This window comes from Syngnathus acus, chromosome 10, assembly GCF_901709675.1.
Source record: "Syngnathus acus chromosome 10, fSynAcu1.2, whole genome shotgun sequence".
In the NCBI taxonomy this organism is placed as follows: Eukaryota; Metazoa; Chordata; class Actinopteri; order Syngnathiformes; family Syngnathidae; genus Syngnathus; species Syngnathus acus.
In genome coordinates, this window is record NC_051095.1 from 3,956,391 (window position 1) to 3,970,262 (window position 13,872).

Consider the following 13,872-nt stretch of genomic DNA (forward strand, 5'->3'; position numbering starts at 1 on the left):
CCAGAGAACTCCATTGTCATTTCATCTCCATGTCCCTTTTAATGAAAAGTTGTCTTTCATAGAAAAGTTGGATTATTAAGTTGCTTTACAGTAAATCCCGCGGGTCATATTCACAAGCAGTAAAAAGGTGTAAAAGTAGGTTTATAGGCGATCCCCGTTGAAATCCACGCAGAAATCAAATTGCTTGTTGTGCTTTTCATACACACACACACACACACACACACAAACACACAGCATCGAGTCCTTTTGGCGCCTCTGTCCTCGCTTCACTGGCCCGCCGATCCGGTGGTGTCGTCACTATCGGCTCCTTGCGGGGACCCTGGCGTGGACTCGCCCTCCCCTCCCCCCATCCCTCGCCGCGCCCCCTTGCCCTTCAAGAGGGCACTGTCGGGATGCGTGGAGTGCAGGTGCAGCAGCAGCTCGTCCTGGGTGGCTGCCGTGTGGCCGCACTCCTCGCACACGTAGAGCTTGTTGCGGCGCTCCTTGTAGGCGTACTGCAGGGTCACGCTGTGGATCTTCTTCATGTGGGACTCCAGCGAGCAGCGCTGCGTGAAGGCCTTGTCGCACAGCTCACACTTGTACGGCCGTACTCCTGCGTGGACAAAAGCGTCAACCTCTTGGCGCGGCGACTACGGGAAGACGTTTCAGCAGCTTGAGGTCCATATTTGGACCTGACGTACCCGTATGCGTGCGCACATGTCTCTTGAGGTCGAAGGTGTCGTTGAATCCTTTGCCACAGAAGGTGCATAGGTGGCGCTTGGTCTCGTTGTGACACTTCATGTGTCTGTTTAACATGCGCTGGTACTGGAACGTCTTGCGACAAATCTGAATGCAACAAAAGATGACGAGTCAGCTCCGCACTAGTGCCCCAAAAGGCTCCGCCCCTAAGAACGTGGTCCAAGGGTTACCTGACAAGCGTAAAGCGGAGTCGCCACGGATTTCTGACCCGTCGATTGGATCGCAGAGGACGCAAACCTGGCGGGGGCGTCGGCTGTCGTCATGGGGACAGCCGTCTCGGTGGAAGGTGGCAGCGTCAGTGGGGTCAAGGTTGTAAGTTGGAGGTCAGGGTCGGATAACAATTCGCCTGTGGTCACCTATGATGAGAGAGAAGCAGAGGTTACTAAAGGTCCCCTTCCCCCCTCCCCCCCTCTGTAATAAGCCAAGCGCCAGCCCAGATAGTTGACTTTTGGGTATTTTCCGATTTTTCCAGAAATCTTTTCCCACATTTTCCCTGGTCCACCGTAGAGATCATATAGTACATGTTTATCAGCATTTAGTGAAGAATTATTTTGGTTTGTAAAACAAAAAATGCTTGTTTTGTAGACCCCCGCTATGTGCTTGGCCCCCCCTGAAAAAAAATCCTTGCTCCGCCAGTGATCATCCTCACCTTTATTTTGGAGCGGACAAAGACCAGGCCACCCTGCGACTTCATCCTAACTTCTGAACTCTCGTCCGGGGGGCCCGCCGGACTCGACGGCCGGCCCAGCGCCGTGCAGGACGGCAGCTCAGCATGTGTGTGGCGCTCGGGTAGTGATGGCTTGGCCAGGCACAGCGGCGCCACTTCCGCTGGACTCGCTTTGTCCTCGATCATCAACACGGACGGCGGGAAGATGTTGACTGCACATAGATTTTAGGGGGGGGGGAGCGTTAGTCATATATATTTTTTTTTAAACAGAAGCTTTCAACAGCAATTCATGAAAAGATACTTTGAAGAACCGTGTTGGACCTGTCTGACCAGACAAGCTTGCAGGGCCAGCACCTCTCATCTCTGAGTGTGCATGAGAGAGAGAGAGAGAGAGAGAGAGAGAGAGAGAGAGAGAGAGAGAGAGAGAGAGAGAGAGAGAGAGAGAGAGAGAGAAAAATTTGATTTCTAGGTGGTGCTCATATGAAACCCAAAGTGAAATGCAAATAGACGTGGCGAATGGTGTGTTCAAGTGCTTTGCTCTGCAGTTATTGTCAACTAAGGGGGGCTTGTATTGTATATGTGTGTGGGGGGGCTTTTTGTGGCCTGTCACAAACTGGAAGGGGTGACGCGGAGCGTTTAAACATCTTTGTAATTAGTCCCGATAGTTTCCGTGGTGACTCCTGCAGGCTGGATATTTAATCTCATCTTATTGTTTGCTCAGCCCGCCCCCCTTTACCAAAAGAATGAATGTGAGTGTGTGAGTGTGCATGTATGGGTGTGTAACACTAGTGTTGTTTGTGTGTATGTGGGGCAGGGGGGGGGGGGTGTCTGTAAGTCAGAGAGAAGAGGAGAAACCTGACTTGACTTGTTAACATAATTTATACTTCATATTTTCATGTCATTCAAGCTCACTCAGATGTGAGAGTCTACTCATGTGTATGTGTGTGTTTGCTCAAGGCGTATAGCATCTGCAGGGTCCGTTATAAGTCCTGGTGTCCAATAAACATTAACCTAGTGGAGGAAGCGTAAGACACACACACACACACAGGCACACACACACACACACACACACACACACACACACACACACACACACACGCACGCGCACACACTATCAAGCCAACTTAGCTGATTTTGTGTTGTTACACCCTTTGTCCTCTAGGGGCATTGGGGCTGAGGAGTAGGCATACATTTTACGTACAATACAAGCTTAGCGTGTTAGTTTAGCGTGAGACCATAATAGTGAAATAAAGTAAAATAGTTTGTGAGAGATTGTGAAATGCACCATTGGTGAAGTTTCAAAAATCGATGAGATTGTACGTAAAGTCGCAGGCTAAAAACAATGTGAGGACTTTTGGATGTGAAAAGTTTAGCTGGTGAATGAGAAATGCTGGCGAGTGCTAACTTAAAAAGATGCCAGGTGATTTTGGAACTTACCAGAGACTCACACGCACATACACACACGTAGACACAAACACACGGGTCAGGCAGGTAGAGCAAGTAACGGCACATACCACAAGTCTGAAGACCGTTGTTGGGCTTGGTGGAATCCGTTTTAGCGCACAGAAAATTATTCATACATCGTTCTTCCTTCTATTGCTTACTAGGGATGAACCATTTTTAAAAATACAATTAAAAATTTTTCTTGAAATTGTGTTTACGATTTCATACGATTATTATACGATATCAGGTTCATCAGGCATACATGTTTGGGTTTTATCGGTTCAGTTTATGCCAAATGAAGGCAAATAAACAATGCAACAAATGATAGTTTATTTATCTACTTGGGAGAGAAACTTGTGTTCACTACAACAACTGAATTCTACTACACAGTAATGTCGATTTAAATTCGATTATTGGTTCAGCCTTATCGCTTACACTTGCCTTTGTGCTTTCCTTCCCTCAAACTTAAAAAAATATGCTTTTAAAAGAGTATCGCCTCTTCTGTCTAACAAGATGGCACACTATTAGAAAAAGTTGGGGTCCATGCAGGACAATGATGACAAAGTGATGGGGGCAGTTTGGGTGGAGTCTGTTATTTGTTATCTGATGGTGACGGTCAAACGCAACAATGGAGATTGTTGTCTTGAGGGGGTGCGCTTCAATGTAAAGTTGGTGTGTGGAGGGGGGGGCAGCAAGGTGGGGGCAAAACTGATTTAATTTTTTTTATTTCAATGATTTGAAGCAGGGATAATCTGCTCCTGTCTCGTGGGAAGTAAGAAACTACAAATTATTTGTCAATGAACTTAATTGAGGAGAGTATTTTTCGAGTATTTATTTATTTTTATAGTAGTATTTATATTTTATGTAGTAGTATAATAGTACATATTAATTTACAACGTGAAAATTGATAAAAGTGTGAAGAATTAGTTTTGCATGACAAGAGATTTGAAGAAGCAAGGTATTCCACATCCCTTGCATTATTATTATTATTTTTATTATTATTATCATTTTTATTATTATTTTAACATTGTTGATCGAAAAACCACCAGCTTGTGTGTGTGTGTGTGTGGGGCGATTCTAATTAAAAACAACAACAACAACAACAACCCGGAAAAATCGAATTAAGGTGCAGTTTTCACTTGTCATCAACTAATTTAATAATTTCCCTGTACTTGTCAGTTAAGGTTAACAATGGCGTTGTTTTGATTGTCCAGTATTTTTTTCTCCCCTGTGTACGATTATGTGACCAGAAATTTAACAAATATCCCCCCCAAATTTTCCAAACGGATATTGTACGGTATTCTTTTCAACTTTTGTGAAAGAAACTACTCAACCAGAGGACTCCAATCCGTACTTTTGACTTTCGCTTTGACACCCAGAGCGTGCTCACCACCGCTGCCCGTTACTCGGCCGCTCGCTCGGTCCCGTTACAACGCAGCCCCCGCCCGCCCCCAAGACCCGAAAGCAGCCGGAACCGGAGAGCTATACAGCCGAGCTAGCGGGCACTCACCTGGGATGTAGACGTCTCCTCGCTCGTCGTCCCGTAGCTCGCTCCAGTTCCGCTTACCCGGCGAAACGTTGGCCTTCTTCACCAGGAAGGCTCGGGGCATGTTGATTCTTTTCCTCCTTCGTCTTCTTTTCTTTTCCCTCCGCCTCCGCACACCTGAGCTTCTCCGTGCAGTTGCACGCAGGTGAGGAGTCCACCTGAGCAAAAGTCCGTTATTTATTCCCCGCGTGGACTGAGAGCGACGAGGACTGTCCACGCATTCGCACTCGCACTCGCACGCACACGTAAGGAAGCCCGCGTCGCGACAACTTTGGCGGACCGAGCGGTACGGCCACGCACAGGTAGTCGCTTTTAGAGTAGGGCGAGCGGTGGCAGCGCGCATGCGCCTCAGAAATAACGGTGACAAGGAGAGGTAGAAAAAGAAGGGAGACGAGAGGCTCTCCCTTTGGGGCGGAGGCCTCAATTTACCTGCTCGACCGGTTCGCCAGCCTTTCCTACTCTGCCTGCACCGAGGAGGGCTGCAAATGAATGCGCTCGTGTCAGCGTCACAAATCCCCATCAGATTGAAAAATGCTACAAATACACTAAGAAATGATTATCGGTTCCACCATAGCACATTTTGATCACGTGTTCCCGATGCACATGGTCGAATTACGTCTTTTCAAGTGACTTGACTTGTTTTACATCTTTTTTTATGCTAAAATGAAATCAAAAGCTTAATACCAAACAATGCACATTTTGCCCGCTGGGGGAAAAAAAAAAAGAAGCGAAAAATACCAAAACAATGGGAATCGTTTGTTTACGAGAAAAACAAGATAAGAATATGCATTACTATGACTAAGCGGTAAATAATCAACCATATTCACGTAAAAAAAAAACAAGTGAATAATAGCACATTTTAATCATAAGCATTTGATGCATATGTTCGAATTAAAGTAAATTCAAATGATAGTTTTTAAGTAAATTAGATTGAATTAAGTAAATTCAAATGACAGTTCGTTTTTTTTCAACATTTTAACTTTAAAGACTAAATAAAAACAAAAATCAATGCTCATTTTTCACACTGGAAAAAAAGCCCAAAACACAAGCTCAACTAAGTTTTACAGGCAAAAAACAATAAAACGAAGCATGCTGAGCTCTTTTGCACGTGAGGTCACACAAACCTGGCTGTACACTGAGATTTGCTCTGGAATGCTCACTTGAGTTGATAAATTTTATACCTATTTTTACTTTTTTTTGGTTTCCACATTAATTAATATTTTTCAATTACTGCGGGAAAAAAATTACATGAAACGTTCAGCCCTGCTCAACATTGTGCAAAAATGCTATTACAAGTTGCAATTCTTTTAACGGTTGGTGTGAACATGCACGCGTCACATAGGAGAGGCTGATGGGTGTGTGGTATGCTACCCGGGCGGTCCAGGGAGTTTGGGCCGTCAGAGAGCGGGGAAGTTCCACATCTCTCTGACCGTTGGACCTCTTGCCTTTGAATCCCTTTACCCAACGTACACATCTTACTCTATAGTACACACAAACAAAAACTTTTTGGGTGGGGAAAATCAACTGTGAGGGACTACTCACATGCACATACATGTATTTTAGTCGGGCCTAATTCCTCCATGATGGGCAGAAATACTGGTCAGGTGGCATACCTGTGCGTGTGTGCAAAGAGATGATTGCACTTAATGCGGAACAGTTTGTTGCATACGTGCCTTGACATTGACTGCTGCGCTGGAGGAATAATAGTTGTCTTTTGTATCCCGCTTCTCGCCCAAAAGTCATCTGGGGAAATGCTGGATGAATAAACGGGTTGGCACTTTTGGGTCGGTAAAATACATTTCCAGATGCTTTACTGCAACTGACCGACAGAAGGCAGCAGAGAGCATTCATGTGCCAAGAGTGCAGAAGAAGAGCGCAACCCGGATGCATCAGAGGCACGCCCCACTCGGACTTCCCAAGTTCCTCGAACCGAAGCAACCTTCTGCACTTCCTAACTATGTCCTCCAGGAAGAGATTTGTGGACGGCGACGCTATCGCCGCCGGCGGTGGGGCCGGAGGCAAATTGAGCAAATCTGGAAGAGGGAAGCGGCACATTGCTGCACTCGTCCTGGCGAGGGGCGGAAGCAAGGGTATCCCCCTGAAGAACATCAAGATGCTGGCCGGGGTGCCGCTCATTGGCTGGGTCCTCAGAGCCGCGGTGGACTCTGAGCTCTTCGACAGGTACAACTTGCCAGTGTACTTTGGCGTCGATCCTTTATTTGCTTTGTTTTTTGTCATCTGCGCATGCTCAGTGAAATGTCAAAAGGCAGCAACTTTTAGATCGGTTTACGACGACTCTTTACTAAAAAGCAATACACCATCGCTACAATATCTGAGATTAAGATATTATTTAAGTACATATCGATGGCCGAAACTGCAAAAAAATAAAACGTGATCTGGCAGCAGACGTCAGTGACCCTGGTTGGAGGTTGGTCATGTGACTTCTGTCACAACACAGGGCGGGATTTTATTGTTCAGCGACTGAACTGAGAGATTCCTGCAGATAGTTGTGCGTTTAGGGAACTACAAAATTGGCGGAACAGCCATATCAGGTGCAACTATAGAATGAATTGTTTGATTACTGTGAGGCCATGTCTCTAACTTTCATTTGTAAATGCTTTTAAATGTTGAATTTAGTGAAGGCACCTTGTTTTTTTTTTGACTGCACGTATCTGTTCACAGTGTGTGGGTGTCGACCGACCACGACAAGATCGAGGAGGTTGCCTTGGCTTGGGGCGCCCAGGTGCACCGACGAAGTCCCGAAGTCTCCCGAGACTCTTCGTCTTCGCTGGAGACCATGCAGGAGTTTGTCCGACTCAATCCACGTACGGAATGGCACGCTTGTGAATATTTTGAGCCCCCGCCCGAAAAGGAACGCTGAGCTGTTTGTCTTTCTGTGCAGAGGTGGACGTCGTGTGCCACTTCCAGGCCACGTCGCCGTGTCTCCACCCGTTCCACATCAAGGAAGCCTTGGAGTTCATCACCCAGCACGGCTACGACTCAGTCTTCTCTGTGGTCCGGAGGCACCAGTTCCGCTGGCAGGAGGTCAAGAAAGGATGTAGGTGAAGCCGCGTGCCGGGCGCCTCTGCTTTCCGCTGCCCTCGTTTCAAAGTGCTGCTCTTCCCCTCAGGTCCAGAAACAACCAAGCCCTTCAACCTGGACCCGTCCAACCGTGTTCGGCGTCAGGACTGGGATGGCGAGCTGTGTGAGAACGGCTCCTTTTACTTTAACACCAAAGAGCTCATCGAGCAGGGGAACCCGCAGGTGAAGTAGTCGCTTTGTCGTGTGGTGGAATTCAGCAAGCGTGAGACTAACTAGCCCGCTGTTGTGCAGAGTGGGAAGGTGTCCTACTACGAGATGCTTCCCGAGTACAGCGTAGACATTGACGTCGATATCGACTGGCCTGTCGCAGAGCAGAGAGTCCTCAGGTAAAGCTCAAAACAAGCCCTTCCTGCAGATGAACATCTCAAATCTCCAAATTTGGCAGATACGGCTACTTCGGCCGAGGGACTCCGGAAGTTGTTCAATTGATGTTCTGTAAAGTATCCGGATGTTTAACGGACGGGAAGATCTACCTGTCGGCGGCCGGGGACGAGATGATGTCCATCAACAGCCGAGACACCTCCGCCATTCGCATGTTGCAGGAAGAGGACGTGGAGGTCGTGGACACACGCCGGTCGCGAGCCGCCGCCCGGGTCTTCTCCACTTGACTTGTGCGCGCTCGTCCGCAGGTGGTGCTGTTGACGACCACCGAGGACCCGGTGGAGCAGACGCTGGCCGATAAATTGGCCAAGCGGACGGGCTGCCGGGTGATGCGGGTGGGAGCCAAGCCCGTCAACGATTTGGCGTCCGAGTTGCAGTGCAGCAAGTTGGTTTGGAAGGATGTGGCATACATGGGTAATCCGCCTCTCTGACCCTCTTGAGAACCGCACATGCCTCCATCCGTGACGTCTTTGTCTGTCGCCAGGTAACGACGCGCCAGACGTGGACTGCCTCAACCTGGCCGGCTTGAGCGCCGTGCCCGCCGACGCGCCCGTTCTGGCCATCAACGCGTGCAAGTACACGTGCCACCGCGCGAGCGGCGACGGCGTCGTCCGGGAGTTTGCCGAGCACATTTTGATGCAGAAGGCGAAAGCCAAGTCTCAACTGAAGCAAGACCGCATCAACTGACGTCAGGCGCTGAAACTTGACCTTTTTGATTCGAATCGGGGACTGAATCGACGCTCGCTAGTGGCGCTGCATTACAATCAAGATTACTCCACTTTATGATTTGAGGTGCGACCAATTGAAGCCAATCATGAAGGAAATAGGCATGCTAATGCTAATTAGCTAATTCACTATATTAAAGTCGCTTACTTCAAGGAAAATGTTCAAAATCTAAAATTGTTTGCAATAGGACATAATAAAATCATTTGATCTAAAACAATCAAGCTGTATTTTTTTTTTTTTTGCTTTCATGAATATCTTTGAAATAAGACAGTTTCAATCGATTGAAGGAATCCAGCAAGAAGAATCAACGTGAATCAGGTGTGGCGTCAAGCAAACAGGACGTGTTGGGTTGGCTCATTCCGACATGTCGACGGACGTAATGACGAGCGGCCCGTCGTTCTTTCCGGACCTGTTGGTACAGGGGCTGAAGAAGGGGAGGATGCACTCTGTGAACGTGTCGTTGAACGTATAGATGTGCATTTTGGCCTCCACGTTGTAGAAGGAAACCTGTCCTCGTTCATAGTCGACAAAAATCCCAATCTTGTTGGGTCGGAGGTTGAGGTGGACGTCGGTAGATGGCTCGGTGCGAAAAGCGTACTTGTTCCTGTGAACGGGTGAGGGTTGCTTATTTTAGGATGGGTATGTGACTCACAAACAAAAATTGTGATTTTTGGCCGTTGGGAGCAATTTCAGGATGAACCTAAATTGACATTTACAGGTAAATTCAACACTGTGACTGAACTGAAAAACTAGGAAAAAATAAATGGTGGTCTTATCTGCACTGATAAGATTTTTTTTTCCCTTTCGGGGGCCCAAAAAACTTAAAAAAAAGTATTTTTTTTTACAAACAATTTAAAAAATGGTTGATTAAATGTTCCCTCCAGGGTACAGAGAAATTGTGGCAAAATTTTCCCGGGAAAAATCTAAAAATACCATAAAGTCTGGCCTGGAACCTTGGGGGGCGTCAGTGCCCCCACGGCTTTCCCACTAGCTCCAGCAGTGCTTATCAGGAAGCATCATTTTGAGGACTACTACTTCACAATCGCAAACAACTGATTACATCCTCTTCTCAAATTTGTTCTCAAAGGTCATGAAGCCATGAGTGATGCAATCAATACAACAATGAGCTGACGAAGTGGTTTGATAGTTGGAAATGAATTTGCAAGCGAACTAACCTTGATTGACAGTTTACCGAAATGTAATCTAAACATTTGATTTGCGCAGAGGGAAGGGGCGGATTTTTAAAACAGACAATCATTGGTTTGTTTTCAACTTATTTTCAAAACTTTGTATCATTTGCATGTATTATTTACATTTGTTTTGAATTTATTTTTAAATATGTGTTATGACGGCAGATTTTGATTGTCTCATCCTGAAAATTGTCTTATTAATTTGTTTAAATTATTTTGTAAATAGTTGAATTTTTTTAACTTTTATATGTCTGACTTTCGTGTCGACTTCAGCTATGATTGTACTCTCGAAATAAAGTTTATTTTAGCTTCATCCTGAAATTTCACATCATGTTTTGTTAGCTTGATTATTGTGATGACTCACTTGTCTCTCAAACTGAGGAACCAGTATCCATTATTTGGTGTCACCTCAATCTTGCCTTTCCTGTTGATGGACTGTTTGGCGACGCCCAGATCCCAGTCCGTCTTCCCGCCCACTTGAACCTGACCCAGAGGCACAACGTTCAAACGGCGCTGCTCGTACGATAGCTAACGTGCGCGCTTACCTCCCAGTAATGTCGCCCGGAGGAGATGGCCTCCCTCCCCAGGACGCAAACGACGCGATCAAACCGCTCCACGTTGTCGGGAAGCAACTGGTGTCGATCGCTGCAGCGCACCTGCACAAGCGGACACCGACGTGAGAGCGCCGCAAACCCGCTTCGAAAGACGACTTCGACGCCTCACGCTCTTCATGTCGTCGGAGAGGATAAGTCTGGGATGGGCCGTGTTGCAGTCCAGAGTTACGTCCACTGCGGGATGGGAGAAAGAAGGCGGATGTTAGCTCAGGGGCGGTGGGGGAGTCCATGTACACAAACATGTATGCTTGCACTGCTTGGCCAACCTACCTGCGTACTCTTGCACTCTTCTCATCTCTGCCGAGAAGCAGACATGTTATGACATCACATAAATATGTCTGTACTCTATGTGTGAACATGTGTGTGTGGCCCAGCGGTGTCTAAAGTCAGACCCAGACCACGTTTGGATTTGGTGTCTAAAGTCAGACCCAGACCACGTTTGGATTTTTGGATGTACACAATGTGACACTCACTTGGCTGAGGACGTGCCAGACTGGTCTCCAATGATGAGGCAGTGAAACCTAAAGAATTCACATTATTGAAATGAAAAATAATTTTCATACCATTGGAGTGAAATGAGATATTTTGGACTCACCTGTCTCTGTGATGCCCCTCAGCTGCTCCTGGAACTTTTCCACCTCGCCAGCCAGCGACCTGTAGATGGCGCTGATCCCCAGGTCGGACGATACGGAAACGCCCGACCAGTCTTTGGTGGGCGGAGGAGCAGGGACTGTGGCGAAATTCTGTGGCGAAGACAAATTGAACTCTTTTCCCCCAGAATCTTGCTATCCAGCTTTAGCTACTAGTACGATATTTGCTTTTACGTGTAAGGAACAGCGTCAAATTGCAAAACCAACACATTGGCATTTCTCTCGTTCATAATCTGACAATCCGAAATTGACTTGATGACACTCACGGCTCACCTTGACACCCTGCAAGTGGTCGTCGGTTGTGGAGAGTTGTGTGAGAACGCTCTCCCTCTTTCGCAGTTCTTCCACCTCCAACTCCAGTTGTCGTATCAACGTGTTGGCCTGGTTCTCCGCCGCGCGCCGATTGGCCTCCATGACCTGCATCAGCTCAGCCTGCGCTCGCTCGATGGTCGCCATCAGCGCCGAGAACATACAGACGCTGTCCGTCGTGGCCCGCTCCACCACCAGCTGGGTCCAGAAAAAAAATCCAAAAGAAACTTCTCAAAACAGACGGACAATTCTCCCCAGTGGAACGAGTCGAACAAAGCAAAGTGCGCGTAAAGGACAGACCTCCAGTTGGGATACCGATGTTCGGATCTCTTCGATCTTCAGGAGTCTTTCTTGGATCATCTCCCGAGTCTGCTGCTCCGTCTCTTTGAGCTGGGCCTGTATGTGCAGAAAAAACACATTAATTTCATGAAATTTTAATGAAAATTGCTATTTTGGGAAACATACATCCGGCCTTATATTATATAAGAACATCGTAAAACAATTACAATTGTTTTGTTTACAATGCTTCAACTGTAACTGTGGCTCTCCTTGCTCACATGAGGACCTTCATTGCTGAGAGGATTCATCTTTATTCGCCCACCTGCTTCTCTGTCCACGCCGCTTCCACCGTCACGGTGTCGTGATCGGAATGCGTCTCGACCGCGCAGTTGGGACAGATGCACTCCCCGTCGGTGCGACAGAAAATCTGCCACCAAAGATCGCAATGAATTTGTTGCCGCTGTCAACAAAAAGTGTGCAACCGTGCGGTTACCATGATGCCCCTGTGGTGAAGGTCGCAAAGAGGAATGCTGTTGCCGCTCGCCGCCCCGCTCACGGTGAACCTTCTTCGGCTGTAGGATTCGACCAAGCGCGGGGCCACTTGGGGGGGTCCACCGGGTGCAGAGATCGGACTTTGGACCGGGACGGAAGAGGCCGTGAAGGATGTGGACACGAGAGTCCCGGGGATGGCTTGACCACCTTGTTTGTCAAACAACAGTGGTCGTCAGCCCAGAAGCGCCGCCTAAATTCTTAAATTTCTTCCGACATTGTCGAGCTCCTACATTTTGTCAAGAGCCAACTGACCTTGCTCGTTGATGCTCACTGGCAAGCTAGCGTGGGGTCGTGGCAGCTTCCTTGTCAGTTCGTCCAACAAGTCGTTGGGCATGGCGCACTCTCGCCCTTTTACTTCCTTCTTGTCCTTGGCCACGCCTCCTCCCTCTGCCCCGCCCCCGGACATGGACCTGAACTGCTCGGTGATCTCACGGAGGGTCCGGTTGATCTGGAGGTCCGGACGTTTCTGGAAGGTCCTTTTGCACAGAGGACACTGACATACCTGCATAGGGAGAAGACATGGTGATGTTTGAGTGCACGGCAGGGGATTTTTGCGGAGTCCCTCAAGGATCTACCTTAGCCCCATCCCAGTACTGGTTGATGCAGGCGACGCAAAAGCTGTGGCCACACGGCGTGGACGACGGGTTATTAAAAATGTCCAAGCAGATTGAGCACTGGAATTGGTCGAGTGACAGCAGACCACCATATAAGGACATCCTGCGGAAACACACAAGTCACGTGATCAAACAAAACATAATCTTAAAAATAAACTCGGAAGCGCACCGAAAGACAATGGAAATAAACCACAGTTATGCTGTTTTAGTTATGAGACCATTTTGAAAAAAGTGGAGACGTTTGAGTCAGAGGTGAAAAGGTCGGGCCCAATGATCGCCGACCCAATTTCGCAGTCCAACTTCAAAACCCAACCTTGAGACGACGGCGACATGTGCGAAGGAGTCCGAGTCAACACACATAAACACGTAAATCTGATTAGGATGAAGCGAAGATTTTAGGAATGAAGCGGAGTGAGATTTTATCACATCCCAAAGACCACATTCTGTACAAAGTCAATGTTTTTAATATGTTGCTCTTGTCAAGCTGGTTAGCTCCATTCCAAAAAAAACCCAACCATTGTAAAGCTCAAAATATGCCAAAAAATACAAGACCGAATTACCATGTCAGCAAATTCCTGATGACGTCAACAACATGACATTTACCACTGTTTTGGTTAAGCTGGTTGGTGTCATAACACTCTCAAATACGATAACCGGCAATAATAGTATCTTCAGAAGAAAAGGTTGAATTAACTCAAACCAGAGAGTGAAACCAAAGAAATGAAGACATTTGATAGCTTCCTTGTTTCAACCACAAATTCCTGTTGGCCTGCCTTCAAATCTCCTCCCGCTGATGACAACCACTTAACTTGACAATTAATTTCCACTTGATGCTTTACTGATGGTCGGGAGTGTGTACCTGATTCTCAAAGGGTCTTCTCTGACGTCGACGCGGCCCTCTTGAGGATATGGAACCGCTCTGCTGGGAGCCCGTCGTCAAAGTGAGAAATCAGGGTGTGTGACGACTGCGATTTTCCCCCGAGGCCACGCCCACTTGAGTGTCAACTTCCCGGCTCAATGTGGCCGGACTGGTTGAGTTGGGAGAACTGGGCACCTCCACC

General features: G+C 47.4%; 3 protein-coding genes across 4 annotated transcripts; 1 reads left to right on the forward strand and 2 right to left on the reverse strand.

Moving 5' to 3' along the window:
* Nucleotides 1–13: 13 nt before the first annotated feature.
* Nucleotides 14–4,744, reverse strand: ovol1a (ovo-like zinc finger 1a). The gene is made up of 5 exons (XM_037260362.1): nt 4,359–4,744; nt 1,388–1,617; nt 909–1,094; nt 681–825; nt 14–592 (listed from the first exon to the last, which is right to left on the reverse strand). Exons 1-5 carry the CDS (start codon nt 4,735–4,737, stop codon nt 267–269), a joined length of 1,266 nt encoding a protein of 421 aa, XP_037116257.1. The 5' UTR covers nt 4,738–4,744; the 3' UTR covers nt 14–266.
* Nucleotides 4,745–6,068: 1,324 nt separating this feature from the next.
* cmasa (cytidine monophosphate N-acetylneuraminic acid synthetase a) lies at nt 6,069–8,820 on the forward strand. The gene is made up of 8 exons (XM_037260351.1): nt 6,069–6,575; nt 7,077–7,219; nt 7,297–7,452; nt 7,525–7,658; nt 7,728–7,822; nt 7,882–8,053; nt 8,126–8,291; nt 8,362–8,820. Exons 1-8 carry the CDS (start codon nt 6,244–6,246, stop codon nt 8,562–8,564), a joined length of 1,401 nt encoding a protein of 466 aa, XP_037116246.1. The 5' UTR covers nt 6,069–6,243; the 3' UTR covers nt 8,565–8,820.
* On the reverse strand, nt 8,813–13,867 carry LOC119128127 (E3 ubiquitin-protein ligase TRIM39). Of its 2 annotated transcripts, none has more exons than XM_037260308.1 (14): nt 13,671–13,867; nt 12,773–12,914; nt 12,450–12,699; nt 12,139–12,344; nt 11,968–12,072; nt 11,667–11,762; nt 11,331–11,561; nt 11,003–11,150; nt 10,881–10,928; nt 10,678–10,704; nt 10,517–10,581; nt 10,339–10,449; nt 10,158–10,276; nt 8,813–9,207 (listed from the first exon to the last, which is right to left on the reverse strand). In XM_037260308.1, exons 2-14 carry the CDS (start codon nt 12,911–12,913, stop codon nt 8,958–8,960), a joined length of 1,797 nt encoding a protein of 598 aa, XP_037116203.1. In that variant the 5' UTR covers nt 12,914; nt 13,671–13,867; the 3' UTR covers nt 8,813–8,957. The 2 variants fall into 2 exon arrangements, with proteins under 2 accessions (XP_037116203.1, XP_037116202.1); XM_037260307.1 differs by having other exon boundaries at nt 11,331–11,564.
* Nucleotides 13,868–13,872: the final 5 nt, after the last annotated feature.